This window comes from Cimex lectularius, unplaced genomic scaffold, assembly GCF_000648675.2.
Source record: "Cimex lectularius strain Harlan isolate CLEC.00 unplaced genomic scaffold, Clec_2.1 scaffold51, whole genome shotgun sequence".
Classification (NCBI taxonomy): Eukaryota; Metazoa; Arthropoda; class Insecta; order Hemiptera; family Cimicidae; genus Cimex; species Cimex lectularius.
In genome coordinates, this window is record NW_019392674.1 from 1,078,070 (window position 1) to 1,100,190 (window position 22,121).

The 22,121-nt window shown below is 36.1% G+C and overlaps 1 protein-coding gene across 2 annotated transcripts in view; it reads right to left on the minus strand.

Annotated features, from left to right (window-relative positions):
• LOC106662366 (homeotic protein empty spiracles-like) overlaps window positions 1–22,121 on the minus strand; it is a 64,620-nt gene that overhangs the window by 28,933 nt on the left and 13,566 nt on the right. Inside the window, exon 2 of one of the 2 annotated variants that reach the window (XM_014386424.2) lies at window positions 15,100–15,153. The exons of the other annotated variant lie outside the window; for it this stretch is intronic. Within the exon in view, the coding sequence (XP_014241910.1) occupies window positions 15,100–15,153 (54 nt within the window). The remainder of the gene's footprint in view (window positions 1–15,099; window positions 15,154–22,121) is intronic. 2 annotated transcript variants of the gene reach the window in all.

Below are 22,121 nucleotides of genomic sequence, written 5' to 3' on the forward strand. Positions count from 1 at the left end.
TAAGCTTGGGAATACGAGCACAACTTAATTTTGGTCGGGATCATCGCTCACTCAGACGAACAGTACACATTTGGCCTTTTTGCAATTCCGAAGTATGGAATTATAAAGAAGGAGGCGTACCGACTTCCCTATGCAAATTGGAGGAATAGGAATGCATTTGTAATTTAATTACAAGACAGTGAAGCCCAAATGGGGTATCGTAATTTCAAAGGCCCCTCCCGCCGGGTCCTGAATAATTGCCGGCCGGCCAGATAGGTATCGACAAACCTCCAAAAAGGCTCGAGGGCCGATCTTCCTAATTAAAATTGATATATATTTCAACGAGGGGAGGCACAGCTGGCAGGATATATGCTTGGCTCCGGGGTACTTGGTACCCGCGCGGACTATATTTTACGGGGCGCGAGCTTTTAAGGTCAGACTTTACAAACCGAAGTAATTCCTCACTGGTATAAGCTGCCTCGTGTGTCTTTCATCGCCTGATTATTCGCAGTTCGTGTAAAACTTATGTAGCTAATAAAATCCCTTCGACTCCATAAGAACTAAAGCAGCTTACAAAAATTTCGCTATATTTTCGAAAAGACAAAAGAAAATGTTTTTCTAAACCAACGTCACACCACACCGCATCCCACGATCTCCAAATAATCATTAACTAACGGTCACTAAACACCACACATTATACTTTCGATAGCATAAATTTATGCTTAACTGAAAGAAAAGTGCCGTAAAATACTTTATAAAACCCACTACACTTAATGTCAGAAATATGATAAACAGAAACAATTTTTAGTCTTTTCTGATTATTTTTTAATGCCCTTGGTCGTTTCTGACCATTTTTGACTGCCTAAATTTCAAGAAGACCCCAAAATAAAAACAAATTCCTAATTAAAACGCACGAAAACTTTTGTTTCGCACTAAAATGACCTCTATAATTTTTTGAACAAGTTGTTTCAATGATTTAAAAATTTATAAAATAATATTTATCGAGTAAAAGTCAAATCAAATTTCAGCACAATTTTAGTGTAAAATAGGGATGAGCATAGATAAAAAAACATCGGAACCTCACCATCCATGCTAGTACGACCATCGACTGTATGGTATTTTTGAGTACTCATTACTTCAACCACAAATAATTTTCATATGCATATATTATTTTCATGTGCCACTTTAGAAACATAAGTTAATTTTTCAAACTTTGCCATTTCTGAACCTTTATTAGGAACTTGATTAATAAAAATTATGTTTATTATTTTAATAACATTTATTAGGAATTATTTTTGCCTTTGGATTCATTTATAGTTACATATCGATCTCTCAGTCCCTTTTAAATAAAAGACGTCTATTGTTAAAGTATTTTGTGCCTGTGAATTTTATTCAAAATACCTCCCTGTTTTTCTCCGATACTTTGGAAAACATCCATAATCCACCCAGGCCCAATTCCTATCCCTTGTTCAAAAAAGGTAAAGGTTTGACAAGTACGTAACTAAAATCAAACATATCCTTAATTTATTAGAAATAATTTATTCAAATTTCACAATGAAACACTGCCACATCTTCTCCGGAACGCTATTAAAACAACGTAGCTTTAAAGCCAATTTATCTTCTAAGCGATTTCTGGTTTACGAAATACTCTGTCCAACTTTTTAGAAAATAATCGTTCAGGGGGAAAGATGTACCAATAAATTGAACAACTGACAGGTTCGGATAGGTCACTTTCATATCAGAAGAATACGGGTCATTCCCTATTCACAAAAGTGGAAATTAGAAAAAACTGAAATAGTTTATAAAACATCGACAGCCCACCATCGATGGTCAAAAAACACCGTCAAAACACACAGTAACATTGATGTTGAAAACATGGAACATCAGTCGCCTATCATGGAAGTTTTCTAAACATCGACTATCGCTGCTCATCCCTAGTGTAAACAACCCTTATTCCTTATTCGGCGATGTTAATTTAAGAAAAACCGTTTAATTATATTGTATATATGTATTTCTAAAAATGCATTTCAGGTTATTTCAGAAACCGTCCCATGGGTCGAGCAATTAAACAAGGCAATAAAACGATCTCTCGGAAAGTCATTTGTCTTATTTCCGCTCTTTGACGATTACTCACCGTCTGGTCTCGCCGTTTCTTTCATGGTTAATCTTGACAGAATACATCGGGTTCGCCTATGTGCTTAGAGTGCACAGGTTACGAACAGAAAGCGGAATAGTCGAGGACACGGAGAACGTTTTTATTTTTAAAATATCGTAAAATAATTATTTTTTAAATAATACAAACTGAACAGGTAGTCCTATTTTAAACATTTTTTTGTAACTCCGTAGATTTGAATATGTTTGCCTGATATTTGTATAGTTTAAATTCGAAAATCATTGAATATCTATGGATCTATTGTATTCCTTCATACGAGAAACCTAAAATTTTTAATGATGTGATTCAGAATTCTTGAAGAAGAAAGACAACCCCCTCATTCCACTCACTCACTCTCACTCACTCTCTCTCTCACACACACACACACACACACACACACACACACACACACACACACACACACACGCACACACACAAAATACACACACATGCCCTCTCTATATATCACTAATTGTAAGAGAGGCCGTTCTTGATCTACGTTTTTAGATTTTTAGATAGATAGATTTGTAAAAAATCCCATTTTTATTCAGTCAGTCATTCGTTCATTCTCTCTCTCTCTCTCTCTCTCTCTCTCTCTCTCTCTCTCACACACACACACACACACACACACACACACACACACACACACACTCTCTCTCTCTCTCTCTCTCTCTCTTTCTTTATCTCGCTAATTGTAAGAAAGGTCGTTCTTGACCTAAGTTTTTAGATTTTTAGATAGAGAGATTTTTATATTGAGAGATTTTTAAATAATCACATTTTTATTCAGTCAGTCAGTAATTCATTCTTCCCTCAATCTCCCTCACTCACTCTCGTATAAAAACACACACGCGCACATTTTAAGGATGCTGAACCAATGTAGAATTTATTACATCAATCACGCATTCATCCAGTTTCTCTCCTCTCTCTGTCACTCCCTCTCATCCACACACACTCTCTCTCTCTCTCCCTCTCTTTTCCCCTCTTCCTTTCTCTTTCTATCTCTCCCCCTTTCTCTCTTCACTATTTTTCCTTCTTTCTATTTCCTTTCTCTCTATTTCTCTCTTTCCCGATCTTTTTATTTCTATATCTTTCTTCTTCTCTACCTTTCAACCTCTTTCTATTTCTTTTTATTTCTGTATATCTTCTTTCTATCTAATCTATTTATCTATCTATCTCTATTTTTGTTCTGTGTTTCTATCAAACTCACAAGAATTACTACTTCATTAACTAAAACTGAATTAAATTTTAACAACCTTTCTCTAAAATCATTTCAACAAACTTTTCTTTTTGACTAGTTCGTCCTAATAAAATTAGACAACATTTGGTAAAAAAAGTCCTTATCTGCACAGTAATCTTTGACTATAGTTTTGTGATGCTTTTTCTTTTCTTTTCTTTTTTTTACAATCATAGAATTATTACGGCAATTGTACAGCAGAAATGAATAATTGACCCATGGTTTTCCTTGACTTGGCTAGAAAGGTTTCTTTGCAAATATAAATAATTTCTCAGGTAGAAGGCGTGCGGAAGAGTCGATCCTTTTGAACCTGGCATTTGCCCTGGAGGTCAGCACTGTCCAGTATTGGATTTCAAACCTGCTTCCTTTGTCATGCTTTAAACAGGTGTTGAGGATCGCAATCGATGGTTAAAAAGTTCCAACTAAACGTCCGACCGCGTCTGTAAAAAGTTCCGAATGATGGAATGAGTGACGAATGCTCGTTGCTTTCGTTCCACGCCTAATAAAGAGGTCCGGGGGGAGATCCTAATGAGGTCGGATGGCTCTAATGACGCTCTTCTCCCTATGTCTATATTAGGAGGTTGATCTATAGAGCCAATCACCTCCTAATATATTCGTTACGGGCCCTGGATATCCATTTCTCCGTTTGCCGAGCGGATCCCATTTGTCCGCTGGCACCTCGGGGCGGAATCTTTACGGCCAAAAAATCAATAAAAGTCCCTGTAAAACTTGGCTAATTGGTTTCTCCGGTCGAAAAAGCCATTCGCACCTCCGACTTTTTATTTCTTTGTATCAATTACGCTCGGATAAATTCTCGTCCGCTTAATAGGTTCGGATCGTTAGCTCTATTGCTTACAATTACATTTGTATAAGTCCGATCAAGGTCCGCATTAGCATAATTGTTGAGCTGACGGCCGAGCGAGCTTTGTGAATGTCAAATGATTTACTCTCCGTTCCCTAGGCCGGCTTCTTATCTCGTAATCTGTGTTTTTTCGAAAATATAAACCGGCAATTCGTAAGCGTCCGGACGATGCATTTTACTATCCTGATTAATTTGGGTTCAAGACTGTTTAGCATAAATGGAAAACACTAGCGATTGTGAAGGTAAACGGTGTCGAGTAAGTTATAAACTATCCACTTTCCATAATATAAGTTTTCATTAAATTTCATTTGTATGCATTTTAGAAAACCATAAACGCGATAAGAATCCATCTTGACGAGAGAAATAAACGATATCATTAATAATGCAGTAGTGTTAACTGTAATAAACAAGTGGTATAACCAGTAATAAAACGACCTCAAAACTGTAAATCAACACTTAATGAAAATAAATTCTACTGTCAATTTGTATATTATAAACTGAGAAAATAAATTAACAAACTGAAATTAACTACTTCAATAATGCCAAAATGCAATTACCCGTTTAGCAATCAATTACGCTTACAAATAGGCAACACTTTAAAAAATCTGCAAAAATGCAAATAAAATTTAATGATTAATCACTATTTAGTCATTTTTAATAATGTGTGGTGATTAGTGACCGTAGGGCACTCTCGACACGGCACGCAAGAATGGCACAATTACACAGAAGACAAACACTTTGTGTCCTGAAGATGATCTCAATAAAGATCGAAACGTTGGCACGATAAAGAAAATGTTTTTCTGAAACCTACATCACACCAGACCGCATCTCACGACTTCTAAATAAATTTTTTAATAATATAAATAGTAACGTAGTGAACATTTATTGGGTCCGTTTTCTTTGTTGAACTACACAAGCCCACGAGTGAATACGGACCCAATAAATCCAATGCCGGTTCAGCATGAGTTGACTCAGACCAACACCCGACAATCTTAACATAAAAATTCCTTGTATTATAGTCAACAATATAAAAGTTCATAACGACATTAAAAAAGATGATTATATACGATTGCTATCTTTGAGCGATCGGCTGGGTAATGATCCGTTACCGATCAATCTGGTCCGCCTATTCTCGCTGCGTCGGTCAGTCAGAATCGTCCTGAAAGCTTATCACTGAAGTTGCCGACCAAAATTTGTAACGACCAATCATCGTACACAAGCGCCTCAAGAGGAAGAAGTGGTTGGACAGACAGGGCATTGCCAGGACAGACACTGCCAGGAAGAAGTGGAGGGTGCAGTACAGTTTTATGTTTTTGTGAGGACCTACGTAGGAGTAGATTCTTGCAACTAGGAGAGGAAAAGCCGATCCTACACCAGAACCTGTTGGCGTGGCCAATGAAGTTCATTAACAACCTGAAGCTAGCCAGTGATTTATAAAATTAGAGGAGGACAAAAGATCTACTCAGGTCAAGGTGCAGAAGGCATTGTGACTACCTCTTTTAACCTTTAATCACTTTTAAGGTGTAAGAAGTAATAGAGATAATTAACTAAGGCATGTAACCTTTGCCTATTATTTTTCGCCCAATAAGAAATGCTTTTTTTATTTTCTGGGTTCAATTGAGACTAGGCGATCTTGAGATCTCTTACTCTGCAAAGTGATCAAAGCCCTATTTCGTCGATTTACATTATTTATCGCTTATTAAGTTACCTCCACTGAGTTACTATATAACTATGACGAAAATTATCTGATTACGTGTGAAGTATAAGCTCAAAACGTCTTTCCGTCCTTGAAATTTTTAACTAAGGCAAACAGGACAATGTTTCATTATGTCCATATTAACTGATAAACCAATATGTTATCATTAATTACGCATTGACGTCAATTATAAAAAAACGGGTTGGTAGCTGATGTTAAGACCCCGAAAAATACATCTGCCCGTGAAATCCATCCCGGAGGCGAACAGGCAAATTAAGCTGTCAGTATGGAAGAAATAAAAAAGGTTAAGCAATATTAGTTATCATTAATTCAGTAATGTTATGCAGACAAAAGGAAAATGATCAAGCTGTCAAAACCATTATAACAAACTTAAAAATAATAAGCAATATTAATAGGATATGAATATGGACTAATGCAGGCAACAGGAAGTCAAATACAAAAGAAACGTGTATTGTCCAAGGTCAAGCAGCGAGACTCGGTGGACTCAGAGGTCAAAGATCAATCAATAGTTATACTTAAAAAAACACCTATCCTTTCTTTTTATATTATTCTGTGATTTATTTGTACTCTTTCATTTGTGGTTCAAGGTGTTGTGTGCAAATATTATTAAATGAGGTCTTTATTCGACAGAGGCACGGTAGGAGCAAAATTTGCATGGCATATGTAAAACGCTACGGCCGGGATGAAGAATTGACTAAGTTGTCCATGTTGGATTTTTATCTAGGCGTTTAATAATGCCTGGAGGTGTTATACTACTAACCCTGTGAAAATTATCTTGTCGAACAGATGTCATTTAATTTGTTAATTAAGCTATTTTCCATAATTCAACCGTGGAAAGATAAACGGGAGAAAATTGGCTCGCATCACGCCCGAAAACGGCCAAAACAATTCTGAGCCGACGAATTTTGGAATTGTAATTCCTTTTTATTCTTGATCCCGTGTCGAGATACGTGGCGAAAGCGGCCAGGGCGATTTGCATCTGGCCCGATTAACCAATTATTACCAGTATGTTAATGTGTACATTTTTTACTACTTGTAATTTTCAATTTATTTATATTCCTACCCGTTATTGTCACGCGAACATTTAGCGCATATTGGCTTAATGACCAGACTAAGATTCAAACAGACTTGATTCCATAATAGAAGGTTAAAAAAACACATAGTTAATAATAAACTGATATAAACTGTAATATATTTATAGTACAACTGGGTATAGACACCTGAGAAATATAGGCTTAGAAAGATTAATTAATAATTAATAATTTAAACTTTCATTTAATAATTTAGGATTGTTGAAATTTTAGTAGTTTTTAGGAGGGGTTAGAAAGTATTTCATTATCAGAGCCTATTTCTATCCATTATTAGATCATTATTGTGTGATATTGCATCCTTCATTTTTCAATTGGCATCAAGGTATCGTGAATTAGGCACATGTTACTGTAAAAGTAGTTTCCCCTTGATACACGATGAGGGCTGTCGGGACGAGGCAAGTCGTGTCAGCCTAGATTTGAGATGAGTAAGTACCGCATGGTACTCACAGGCCGTTCCATTCCTGCGATAAACTCCCTTTATCCTAAATGTGGTCGAATACATGGAGTAGAAACACTCGAACCGCTCAACGGTAACACGCCACCCGTCAAATGACGCCTCTTCACTAGCACGTGAGGCCCTTTATCATTATTTTATGAAACGGTTTATCCTATTCCGGCATGTCACGGAAACGGACGACTGCCTGGGAAGGTGGAAAATGTCGAAGGGTGGTTAAATGTTTTTTTTTTTCACTTTGAGAGACCGACAATTAAACAATGCATGCTGTCCTTAATAGACCTTTTCCGTTCATTTTGCTGGTTATTGAAACGATCAGGAACGTTATTTGTTCTCAGGTTTTTTTTTTCTAAATCACAGCGTCTGACATGTAGAGCACGTTGGTAATTCCTTGGCTCCATATAAAGAGCGGGTAGGAATGTCGCATGAGAATCACCTTGAGCGAAGCAGCGAGTTTCTGGGTTCACTCATCTAATTGTTAGAGGAAACAGGGTTGTGTCCTAGGATCCCCTGGTGTTGTTAGTGAATGTTCACATTACCGTGAATGTATTGTGTGAAAGAGCCGATGGCGGAATATTGAGCACCCATCGACCACCACCGCCAGCATTCTGGGTGGGTGATTTCAACTAGGTTAGTTGTACAATAAGGGTGATGGAGACGGATCCAAAACCGACAAGCTGGAGTCTTTGGGGTGAATCTCAAGACCGAACTGACGGTAAACCTACGTAAGTATGCTACAATTGTCCAGTCAGAAATCATAGCGATTGAACAATGCACCAGAGAAATAAAAATGCTAGGAATACATTCCCGGGAGATAGCCATTTTCTTCAACAGCCAGGCAGCACTCAGGGCCCTAGCCTCATGCGAGTCGAAGTGAAAGAGTGTTTGGAAGGCATGGACACCCTGACGGAAGTCAATGACACTAATTACCTGACCCTGGCATGGGTCTCTGGTCACTCAGGGGCATAGAGGCAACAAAAAGATTGATATGTTGGCCAAAAAGCGAGACAACATGGAATCCCTTGGCCCAGAAGCAAACTGTGGCCCAGCAGCCTACCACAAAAGGATACATCTTAAAATGGATCCTTAATGAGTCCAAAAACCTAGTGGAACAATACCACAGGTATGAGGCACGCAAAGAGGTTCATAGACGGACCATCCGCAAAACTTACAAAAGAATTACTGGAAGGCAAACGCAACCGAGCCAGGATTCTGGGTGGACTTCTGACAGGGCACTGCCACTTAAGAAGACACATGCACCGGATAGGAGTACAGGCAGAAGAAACACTGTGCAGATACTGCCAGGAAGAGGAGACCGCAGAACATACTTTATGTTCTTGTGAAGGTCTATGTAGGTGCAGATTCTTGCAACAAGGACAAGAAAAACCACAAGCAAGATCCTACACCAAGGAGCCGCTGGCAAAGCTGTGGAGGCTGGTTAATAACCGGAAGCTGGCCTGTGAGCGATAAAAAATAGAGGAGCACAATAGATCAATTCAGGTCGAGGTGCAGTAGGCCTTGTGGCCGCCTCTTTTATCCCTATCCCTATCCATAGAGTGATGGAGGATTATCGAGTTCTCTACCACCCTGAGTGAATGGTATGTAAATAATAAGAAATATTGCATTTTACAATGAGTGAGAGTGTGGTTGGGTTTGGATTTAGAACTGTTTTGTTGAGCGCTGCAATGACCATGCTGTTTCAGCAGCTCTCGTGGAGCCCAAACTCACCGGCTGGTATGATTAAGACCGAGGTCTGACCCCAGCACTGCCAACATCCTGGTGGGTGATCGTCGAGACCTGCCGGTAAATTATTGTAAATTACACAATAGGTGGACCGGAGTAGTGAAAGATTCAACTCTGTACACGCGTGTATGTATGTACATGTGTAGCCTCCCATCTTATATGAGCTTATATAAATCAGTAAACAATTAAATCAGCTAAATACTCGTTCCAAAAATGAATATTTCTAACTTCTTGTTAAGGAATTAAAAATAACCAGAAAGTGTATACATGTAACTTCTTGTTCTTCCAAACCAACAGAAATAACGCTTGGGAATGAATTATTTTTGACACGACAAAATTCTGAATCAAACCACAAATCTATATTAAAATAAATAAATTAAAATCAGGTTATTAGGATTTTATTTCGAGCTGTTAGCTTGACGTCTATGTGAATTGTGTGACATAATTTCATAGTAAAATCATTTATGTAAGACGTTTTTTAAAATATTAAATTGTTTTTACATTAAGAGAGTAAAGTAAACAAGAAAAAACAGTGAATAAAGAATACCTACTGACAGAATTATTCGGCCAATTTGGGAATCTTTTATAAAAGTCAATTTATTACACAGAAAGGTGCTTTACTTCAGGAAAAGCCAGTTGGTACTTTATACATGGTTTTGCTTTATTTGTATGGATGTAACGTGCCTGTTTATTTCATTCACTAATGGATTTATTCTCTAGATCAACACATTGCATTGGATCAAATCTGGATTTCAGTAGGTTGGTCAGTACTAATTTGATATTTGACAAACGAACAATCATCGCGACCATGTCAATTCGTAAATATTCATCGATGATATAGGCTGTTTTGAAGAAAACCCAGGAACGAGCGAGGGGAAAGCTGTTCTGACCAAAACAATGGGAACAAAGGACGGCTAGGCCGTATTGCCATAAATGGCCGTTATTAGTATTAGTAAGGGTCCGAGGCCCAGCCGGTTGTAAATGGGCCTTTTGTTTAACCAATTCTTCAAGCTCAATGAGACAAGCTAAATACAAACCTAAATGTGAGGGTAAATCTAACATATCAGCTTCAAAAAAGAAATGTTCATCTATTGCATACATGGAAATAATATGAACTAAACTAGAGAGGATAGATAGACCAAAACGATACGTAACGACCAAATTACATGTCTCAATTGGTTACCTATCATCTTATGCTGTAGTACATTCTAAACTCGCAGTCGAGTAGCTTTTAAAACTTAGTTCTCCTCAGCTTTTTGTACCCAATGATTTCGCCAAAAAAAACCACATTTAACATTACAACATTCTAAATTTTTAATTCGCAGTGGAACCGGAACGCAGCGGTTGTCAGTAAATCCGTCGGAATTGGTTCGTTTCCGAGCCGCGTTTGTTCGCCAAGATTGGGATCCAGATAGGGTCAATGCCGCTCAATTACTCCCCCGGCCTGGAGATAGCGGGTAATTTTTCAATCTCTGGTTGTTGAAGACAGCTCAATCCGTGATATCTCTTTGGTATCAGATAGCTCGGTAGCGTTTAGCAGGCATTATTAAGAGCCCTTCGGGCTAATGGGCAAGCGATACCGGGACGGATTGGCCCCGGGCACGCTATTCCTGATCTACCACCTCAGAACACGGAGATTAATTCCGGGTCAGGACCCATGAACGTTTGTTTCAGAAAAAAAACATTTTATAGTCTTCGAAAATTACCTGAAGATCATCTCGTTTTCTCCCAATTTGGTTCATCTTTGAGCCTCTTTAGGACCTACCCTAGACCCAGAACCAACAATTCTATTACCACCCACTAAAACATATGGCCTATCAATCTTCCAGCTAATTTAGAGATGCTTAATTAAATGTTTTCAAAGGATTAAACAGATCTGGCTATGCCAGTAACACCAAGATTGAGAAATAAATAGTTGTGTCCGAATAATTTAAATTTATCAGAACTGGAAAGTCAATAATTGTCAAAATCATGATCCAACCTTGATCCAACACACAATTACAAGAAGAGCGCGTTTATAATTTCCAATCCCTAACCATCCCTAACCAAAAAAATTGCCAAGTCCTCCAGCTTAGATGGATAGTGACATTATGAAAACGAAAAACACAAAAAATTCGTAAATAATGGACATCATAAAGACATGAAAAAAGGATGAGCGAATGCAATTTTGACCAAATTATATAAATGTGGTCTGAAGACAAGACAAGCACGCTGGTTTCCTTACATTAAACTGGTTAACAACTTTCACTCAGTGGAATCGAACTTAGAACATTGACAGTGCTATCCAAAAAAAGCACATACATACTACTACATCTACAAGAATCGACTCTGCAATCACAATGTAGAATTTGAAAACACCAGTTTCCATTTTAACTGTCAGGGCTGTATAGAAGGACGAAACGTAAGAAAAAAGCTCAAAAGCTCAAAGTGAAACTTCTTTGTATCATTATGAATCCTTGCAGATGGTCTTGGACTTCGAAGGAAATTAATGAAAATTTAACTGTTGAAATAAGCAAAGGAAGTGAACAAAAGTAGCTTTGCTCTGTTTGAGCTCACCTGGATACTCCCAGCTTGTCATTACTTAGAATATTGAGTTGCTTTGGTTATATACGTTATAACCTATTTATTTTTTTGCAAATTTTTATTGTTCTGTTTGTTGTTTTTATTTTTCTGAAATCATACATAACAAACAGAGAACAAAAAGATAAAGTGAATGATGTTATTAGCACCAGTCGCATAATGAATTGATGGGTGTACCAAGGAACTGTTTTAGGCCCACTGTTGTTTCTGATTTATATTAATAACTTATTTTCTAAATATTACAGTTAAAATAATTATTGCATTAATTGCAGATAACACTTTCTTTTCCCTTGTAGTAACTATAAACGATTAATTCAATAAGTTAAAAATAGCTTGAATATCATAATGCATTGGTTTAATGACGATTTCTTTTTGATTAATATAAATAAAACCTAAATCTTTTCACACGGAAAAACGATTTTGAAAATCCTTCTCAAAGGGATTTTCATTCTACATTCTATGATAATGTTAAACATATAAACTTAGGTTTGTAAAGGAATGTAGATATGTAGGAATATTAACAGATTCCAAATTAAAATTTGCAATATATGCTTGAGTACCTCACTAAAATTATTATCCTTTAAAATTGGTCAGCTAGTGCAAATGCTTAGATTTCAAATCACTAAGGTGCGTTTATTTCCCTCAAAGGCAATCCTTACTTTCTTATGGTATCATAGTATGAGGTAACTCTAGCAATTTAATCACCTCAATTACATGTAGCACATAGGACACAATTAAAATATTATTAAATAATCCCTCACGTTATAGTACTGATATGTTGTTCAAAGAATCAAATGTATAAAATTTTAAGCCATTACCATCAACAATCATTGAAAATTAATAAATCTAAAAATTACGTTTATCATGTTTATAACACAAAAATCTCTGTGACAACTAACATTAAAGCATGACAATGTTGCCAAGCAATTTCTGTTCAACGTAAATGATTGTAATAATGTAACCAAGGTAAAAAATCATATTCATAGATTGTCAACGGTTAGCTTTATCTAGATTTGATATAGTAATTTTCATAACTATATATAATATATTGATTAAAAAGAAATTACAAATATTAAAGGTATTTTGTCACTTCCATTACCACTAACCTGCTCAAAATAATTATTTAAATTTAACCTAGAAAAAATCAGGTGTATTGAAAAATTTAGTCAAGCAGTTCATTGTGTTATTAACAGGTTTTTAATTATAACGTATTTTTTTAATTTATATAGCATATGTTCCCTATACAGGGCAGGCTAAACAATAAAAATCACACAATTTTATAATCGTACAATGTCAAAATTATAATCTATTGTTTAGCAGAATTTAGAAATAAATCAAATATGAGGGGTCTTTGTGTTAACCCTGTTAACTCTGTTAGGTCCTGTTAGATCGAGAAAAATGATTGTAGAATCGGCTAGTTAACATTGCTTTATCTAACAGGCCAGGGACAATGTTAGATGTTAGATCGAAAATATAGTTACATTGCTAGTCGTTAGGGCGTAAGTAACCAACATGGCAGCCATGAATTTAACAGCTGTTTTTTGTTTACACGTATTTTTATTCTTAAATACGCATTAATTAAATCAGACCAATATATTTCTTTTGTTATTTTCTGACCTGTCCTTATTTTCTCATTAATAATAGATACCCCCTACCCCTAAAGTTGTCGGCTGTTAGACGTTAGGATACAGGTTAGGTATGTCGGCACGAATTGAAGTGTGTTATTTGTTAGTACTTTTCGTGTGAATAGATAGCATTTTGAATGAAAGAGTTGATTAATTTTCCTTTTTTAATAACTTCTGGCATCTTACAATTTAACACAAAAGAAAACCAAAACAAACAACAACAAGCCTTCACGGACTGTTATAGCTTTATGTTTGGTTATACCAATCGCCACGCGCAGCACTGGGGAAAAATTAACGTTTAACATGCTTAGAAAAGAAGGGGGAATTCAGGATCTTACTGGACATATCTCTATTCCAGTTAACATCTTACAAACATCGTAAACATCCCAATAAACTGAGTTTCTGGTAATCAGTAAACTTTTAAAAAGACTTTCGAAGTGGCAGCCAATATATCTGTCCTTTTTTTAAGAAACTATTAAGGCCAATCATATTTAAAAGCATTAATATATAGTATACAGTAAGTATATTTTAATCAAAAGAAATAGTTAAGACATCACATGCTTCGTAACGAGGTTCAAAAATGTTATTATTTTCAAATGAGTTTCAATTTTAATTTGTGACTTGTCACAGAGGAAGAGAGGCTTATATTAATTAATCCGTCATGGTTACCCTTGGAGGAAAAAGGAGCCACCCCCGTGCCGTCTATCAATGGCTTCAACAAATGTTTAGCACTAATTTAACCGACCGACGCTGCTCCATTTCCATTTTGATTGCCTGGGTCGCCCCCCGGTTTTGATACGGAGTAATTTGACGGCTTTTAATGAATATAAATTGCCCCCGATTTCGTTGGAACTTCTTTCTTTTTTCAGACGGGGCCTTGTTGTGGGCCGGGCCGAAAAAGCGGGAAGGGGAGGAGAAAATATTATAATAAGGTGTCTAGATAAATATCAGAAAATGATTTAATTTTCTAACTAGGTGGATTTTACTTAACAAGCGGCCCGGCTATTAGCATGAACCTCTCCAGCGCCGGGGCCAAATTCGATTATTATTTCGTTTATTCTAATATTGTTTTCTACTGCCTTGAAACACGTTTCGGGCAAATTGAAGGTTCCGTGGATGAATCAGGGCGATAATTTGTATAATTTTCTTCTTTTACCTTTTCGCTAAACGTCTACCAATAATGGCCGTGGATAATGAGCGTTACTGCTTCGCCTTCAGGCTTTTATGGAATATTTCCCTCAAAAATAAAGTGAACACTTAAGTAACAGATTGTACATAATTATTATAATAATTGCGAAGCGAAATTTATTACAATTTTTCGACCATCAATGATACCCGATGATGATGATGCCCACTAAATCCTGTAAATAACAGAAACGCGCGACTAAAAACATCAGAATAGTATTCTTCAATTATTTTATATATTTTAATTATTTTATTTCAATGTAAAGTTTGTAATGTTTATATTACATCAGTTTCTATAAAAGTATAATCGTCTTTCGCTAGATTTTTTATTTTTTCATTTAAACAATATAATACAGATTTTTGGCTGAGAAACGCAGAGATGAGATTCATTGAACGACATTCATAACAAATTATGACTAATTTTTGAAATATATATATAAGTTTTAATAATAAATTTTATAATAGGCTACTACTCACAATAATTATCGAGTTCGGGGTTCAGTAAACTGTGGTCAAATCTTGTCAATGTAGCTAGGTAAAAAAGAGAATAAAGTTAAAAAAATAGTGTATACATTTACAGGCAAGACATTTTCAAGTGTTTTTACCAGTGAGGTCACAATGAAAGGTGTGGTCGCCTTCCCAATTCTATTCCCCAAAAATGACGTCAAGTTGTCGTCTGCTAGCCGATTTCGCAGCTAAAGTGGTGAGCAGGCGTAAAATATTTTCAGCATATGTTTTTTCTTATTCCGGTAATTAAAAATCAAGCCTAAGTATAAGCTTCTGAAATTGTGTAAGTTTTAATTAGACAGCCTGCCACCCACGATGGTTTCATAATTAATTAATTCGTCCTTCTTTTTTTGCGCATGTTCACGGATTTCTTAAGGCTTGAAAAGGCGTTGCCACTGCTTCCACCGTTGGCCGGTTTTGAGAAGCGTAATGACGTCCTACGTAATCGATACCCGCCCTTATTCACCCGCCCCGGGAGAGCATTTTAATCCCCTTGGGGTGGGAAAAAATTAATCGTCTGAAAATTATCGCGAGATTTGGCAAAATGGCGCAAATTTTCGAACAACCGCGTAACGTTTCATTTCACCGTTTCACAGAAAACCGCCGAGAAGGTATCGTGTAAGAATCTTCCACTTTAGGCTCATTAGAAGCAATCTGGTTTCGTAATTACAGTAGTTTAATTGCGAATCCCTGACAGCTGAAAAGAACTGGAGGCCCGCTCTTTTTTTCTTTTTCCAACACACGGGATGCTTCAACCAAGAAAATTAACATAATCCATTTTCTAATTTTTTTCAAGACATGGCAAAATTTGATGTTTTTGCTAGTTTATATGTGAATATTAACCAAAATTTAAATAATATAATGAAAGGTTTTTGCTGGTGACCATTTAGCCAACTATTTTACTTAATGTCAATTTGAGTACATTTTTAATATAAAAATAGCACAATTCTGGAGTTTAATTATTTCGGAAGGGACAAAATTAATAAGACGAATAAGATAAAAGTACATTTTATTCGCTGTACTTTTAGGTTGGGTAGCATGAAAAACATGAAATTAAATAAACAACTCTAACAATACTAAAAATCCTAAATGAACAACTGACCAGATTAGGAAAAAACAAAAACAGAATACCATTAAATTTGTACTGTGGCGAAATGCCGAAACTCGTCTGACAGACAGACCCAGCAGGAATAAACAGGCCAAAATGATAGGTAACCACCAAATTTCGGGTTCATCACCCCGCATACAACATGTAGAAATTAAATTTAATTGACTTTTATAAGATAAAGTCTCTTTTGTAAGTCTTCTTTTCAACAAAGGGCAAAACCCGACAACAGTGTTCGTGGCAAAATGCAAAGAACTTGTCTTACTGAATAAAACGAGATTCGTCGGACCAGGATGACCAAGGACGGCAACTCGTAGATAAAACCTCATGATTTATTTATCATTATTGTGAATCGTTTATGTAAACTTGTTACATCTTACTTCTTTTCTTTTATACATCGGAAAAGAGAATTCAGACCCCCATCAAAGTCTGACCAATGCCCGCTTTTTCGAAGAGGAATTGCACAATGTGCGGGGTGTCACGGGTAGTTGGTTGACCGGACACCCTAGGATAGTCGAAAATTAAGACATTATAAGCCGATTAAGGAGGATGGATGTGGGATAAAGCGACTCAGCAACCTGCATACCTGACAGATTTCGGTAAAATCCAACTTCTATTTCAGACATACTTTGAAACGTAATATCTTCCCGGTGGATTTTATGGGTTAAGCCCTTACGACCGAAATTTCTGATGCCGACAATGCTGATTTCAGCATACTAATTCAATTTTACACGAAATTCGACGTACGCAGTTATTCACAATTCATACAGAATTATAAATCAGATGAAACATCATTATTAATAAAATATTTTAAAAATTTTGCTTGACGAATTAATCGATATTTAAGCTTTCAACAGCAAATCTAGTGTGCTCAACGGAAAAAAGCAAAGGAAATTCGTTAATATTAGCGTTTTCGAACCAATTCAACCATAAAATAATACACAGGAACTCCTTAATGTTGTAATAAAAATTTTACAAAACATTTGCATAACAAGGAATGAAGGTATAAACTGTACGAAAATAAAAATATTTACGGCCGATGCACAACCGAAGCATCCTGCTCCTAATTGCTTAGAAAATATACTTAGCAAAACGGTATATTAAGTCGAGCAGTAATCAAGGGGGAGTAGAGTTTTTAAAAAGTGATTAAGCTTCCTTTTAATTTCTCAATGAGTTAGCTTAATTGTTTCTTTTATCTTGTATATTCCGTTTCTTTTCAAAAAATAATTGCAAGTTGCCGCTATCAATCTGAATAATATGTTAATTTGGAAAATAATGTGAACATATTTTTCGTTTTAATGCTCAAAGATCTTCCCATTATTTTCTATGTCAATCAGCTAATAATAATAAAAGTATGCTTGTAACATATTCTTATGTTAAAGACCTTATTCCTTGATTTCTACAAATCCTATTTCGAGATAAAAGTAAGATATTGTTTTCAATTAATTAATCGTTAAATAAGGTTGAGATAAAAATGTCAGTGTCACGAGCGGGATTCGAACCCACGACCTTCGGCTAAATACGCCGCTGCTCTACCACTTGAGCTATCTTTACTTCGATCGGTAAAATATTGTTTTTATTTTGGTTTTTACAGGGGTCTCACAGGAGTGTTTTCAAAGCTTTTAATCATATAATTACGATTTAATTTGATAGGCAGTCAACTAGATTTTAACTCAACGAAAAAAAAAACAAGAGTGAGAAGAGTCATTAATGACAGTCATTTCCAAACACTCCTTACCCCCTGAAGTAACGAGGCATGTAATTTTTATATCATGTCAAACTCATTCCCAACCTAATTACAACCTGCCTTTTAAAATATTGTTCAAGACCCCGATCGTTAACGTATTCAGTATTTAGTTTATAATTATTGGAAAAAAAGGAAAAGGTCCTAGTGGCCGAGTGGGATTTTGCAGTTTTTTTTTCTCCCGAGTAGTGGTTAATTGCGGAGTCGACCTTCCTATTCCATGACCTATGGACAGAAATAAAAAGGCTCTAAAGAGTATTTCATTGACTCATTTCCAGGAAATTACCATTTAATCCTTGACTAAACAAACATCATTTTAATAGCGGATTGAAAAACAGCAGCATGTAATTAAGAGGTAATCGTGATTCAATTAAATGTAAACCGAGCGATTAAAGTTTAAAACGAACAACATTGTCTGAGGTCACAATAATGTAGGACAAATGACAGATGAACAATGGTAATATTGGTAGCGCAAACATGCATCGGATTTATCCACATAAATGAACTGCTTCTTTTTAAATTCATAATGAAACATTAACATCATTTGAAACTTTTCCCTATTTCTAAATGGAAAAATCAAACAAGGGCAACCCAGAGGAAACGGAAACTTTCCCACCATGATTGATGGTAATAATTTAATGCCTTTGTCGATTCCAGTCAGACTTTTATGTCTTAACGATTGTTTGATGTGAAAAGTACGCCGAGTGGGTTGTGAATCGGCGATTAAAAAGCAAAAAGACACCTTAGGTGGTTGGTACGGGTCGTTGAACCCGTGATATGTACATTCCTGGACAAGTGTAGTAAATATCTAAATAGGATGTTCCCTGGACTTGAGGAAGATTCTGACTTTAATATATAAAAATAGTAAAATCCAAGATTTTTGGCTAGTCTGAAATCGAAAATATGTCCTTTGTAGTACTCAATAAGTAGATATTCAAAAGAAAATCAGCGGTTTTGAGCTGTTTGAGCAAAAATGACGACAGGACAAAACTCCCTAGGTGATCAATGCTCACCTTGAAACAAATTCAAATCAGATTTCCAAAATTGAACATGCATGTGGTGTTTCCGCCAAACTTCGCTAATGTCAGTGCACGTTTCATCCGAACACTATATCATCGGACCTGTGCGTAGTCTTGGGGCACAGCAGCGGGCACAGATCGCTGTTCCGGTACCTCAGGGCTATAGGGATTTTTAAATGTATATAGATTTTTTATGTGTGATTGTGTTATGTCTGTTTTGACTTTATGTTAATTTATTGGAATGAATGTATTTTATTAGAATGAAAAGGAAGGGGTGATTTAACCCCGCCCCGAGGAATATTGAGTACTCTGGGATGAGTGGTTTCAATCCCGCCCCGAGGAAAATCGGGTACTCTGGGGGAGTGAATGTGACCAGACTTCTATGTTTCTATCGAGTGTTGTGTTTGTGTTAATTTATTGTAATGAATGTAATTTATTAGCGTGAAAGGAATAGGTTGCTTATAACCCCGCCCCGAGGGATATCGAGTACTCGGGGGAGTGAATGTGACCAGATATCTATGTTTGTGGTGATGTATATACGTATTGTATGTTTTGTTTCTATTCTGTATGTGACAACCTGAGGTACAAACGAGAGGCTAGCATTCTAGGGTATCAACGTAGTATATATTTGAAATCAGAGAGTCAGCAATCAGATCGCGGCGCTCAAATGGCTGCAGTTTAAAACAAAATACGCGCGAAAGGAGAGAAAAAGAAGGAAAACACGCAGAGGGCCGGCGATGACCTCAGCTGTTTGTCAGCCCATAAACTTCCCGCATTATATATCTGAACACTAACGCAACTGTTAATTAGCAGCTATCTAAGAAAAAACAGCGGTTTTATTAACTAAAACTGACGAAGGTACGAAAAATATAAAAGGAAACAAGCTTAATTTAGATACATTTGATCCGTGCTTTTCAGTTTTTAACAATAGAGAACATAAATGGACCAGAGGTGACCAATTGAAATTTGACTTCTTTATAGAAATAGTAAAGGTGGGATGAGTATGTAGATGTAAACAACAAATTCTGTAAATAGAACCATCATTTGCAAAAAGAGAAAAAATTGACTTCCTTAGTCCAATAGAAATTAAACAATCAGATGGTCCGCTAAACCTCGCTCCTACCAATACCAATAAAAAGGGCACACTTTCGAATGATTTCCATTAAAAATCCGTTTTCGGACAAAGAAACATTTCAAAATTGACAGCCAAACCTCATTATTCAGACCAATTTTAGCTCAGAAGCCAGCATTAATGCTATGACTCAACAGAAACCAAATGTCAATTAGAACGCAAATTTCCGTGATTTCCATTAAAATTCAGCGTTTTTACGAACAAAATAAGTGGACAGAAGCAAGAATTCTAAAATCTAACATTCTCGTAATCTGCCAAATCCGTTAAAATTAGATACATTAGGTTCATGCTGAAAATCCGCCATGATGGAAAGAAGAGTCAGCATAAGTTAGAGGTGATCAACTGCAATTTGACTTCCTTAGTCCAAGGCAAGCTTTAAAATTAAACAGCCAGGTGTTCTGGTAGTCTTCGGTATTATAGTCGCTTTTTAACTTACCAAGTAGAAGGCAGGAATATATATTACAACAGGGCACGAATATTTTATGCAAAAATCAACCGTTTTCCTCAGAAGAGAGCGAACCTATCTGGAATCCATTAAAATTTGACATCTTTAATTCCAGTGCCAGCTTTTGTACCGAAACCGTACCAGTATTGGCTTACCAGGCAGAAATGAAAATTACAAATTGCTACAGGGCAAAATTAGGAATGACACCCATTTTCAACCAATGGTTGTCGACATTGGAACTGGGCATAAGTAATCCAGAGATGATGATTTCACTTTTTCTACACTCGCACAGAAAACATTCAAAAATGCACATGAACACAGTCTTCCAAACCTACTTCAGCTATTGTAAGAACAATTTTCTTTAAAAAGTAAGTTAAATGGAAAATTTGACTTTTTATAAACAAAATTTAACATTCTTATGTTCTGCCAAGTTCATTAATGTTATATACATTTTGGTTTAACACTAACGTTGTGCCAAGTGTTCTTCATGTACGATCGGGGTTTATATTGAAAATCGATTTTGAAAGATAAAAGCGAAGATAAGCCATCACCCAACATAAGATAGGCGATCAAATGAAATTTGACTTCCTTAAAAGTTGTTGGATTGTACCCACCTGGTTACTTGTCCAATTTGTGTATTACGTGATTCTAAGGAGAGTTATTTTAGAGCTTTTGTAATATTTAAAAAAAATTTCCTTACATGATATTAGAAATAAACAGCGAGTAGTAGTAAACCAAGTAGAAAACTAGGCACCATAAACAATTATTTCTACTGAAAATCGACGGTTTTTGGATAAAGATAAACAGAGCAGAATTGATCAGTTTCGCATAATAAGCCCAGCCAAAGCAAAATTTCGAAAAAGTATAGCCAGGTGATGACAATGATCACTATTGTCAAAACCAATTTGTCTTAAAACTGTACTTGGTGGAAATCAGTAATACACACTTTTGGGGTTAATAAGTTATACTGAAAATCGATCGTTTTCCAAAGAAAAAGCGAACATAAGCTGACTAGAGGTGATCTGCTGAAAATCCACTTCCTTAGATCTACCAAGCCAAAATTCTGAATTGAAACGGCCAAAGCTTGCCTACTGTTGAACCCACTTTAGGTCATTAGCAACTTGGTGCATATCTGGAATAATATATTTCAAAACCAATACTTTGTATTAAAAATCAACGATAAACGGCAGAATCTTCATTACAAATCCTTCATTTTTCCAAGACAAGCTTAGAATTAAACAGCCAGAGGTTTTACTAAACTCATTTCTGTTAGAGTCATTTTGGAACAACAGGGGAAATTATGAATAATGTACTCCAGGGCTCAATCAGTTCGTTGTATTGGGAATCAACCGTTTACGGCAGAATCTTCAGAAAATTTCTCCATTCTTCCAGCACAAACTTCTGAAATGAAACAGCCAAATGTTCCATTAAACCTTGATGTGAGATATGTATATCTTTGTTTAAGGAATAATATACTTCCGTGCTTCATTTTATTTCATAGTTCATTTTATTGGACCGTTTACAACAGATCCTCCCTTCATTCTTTC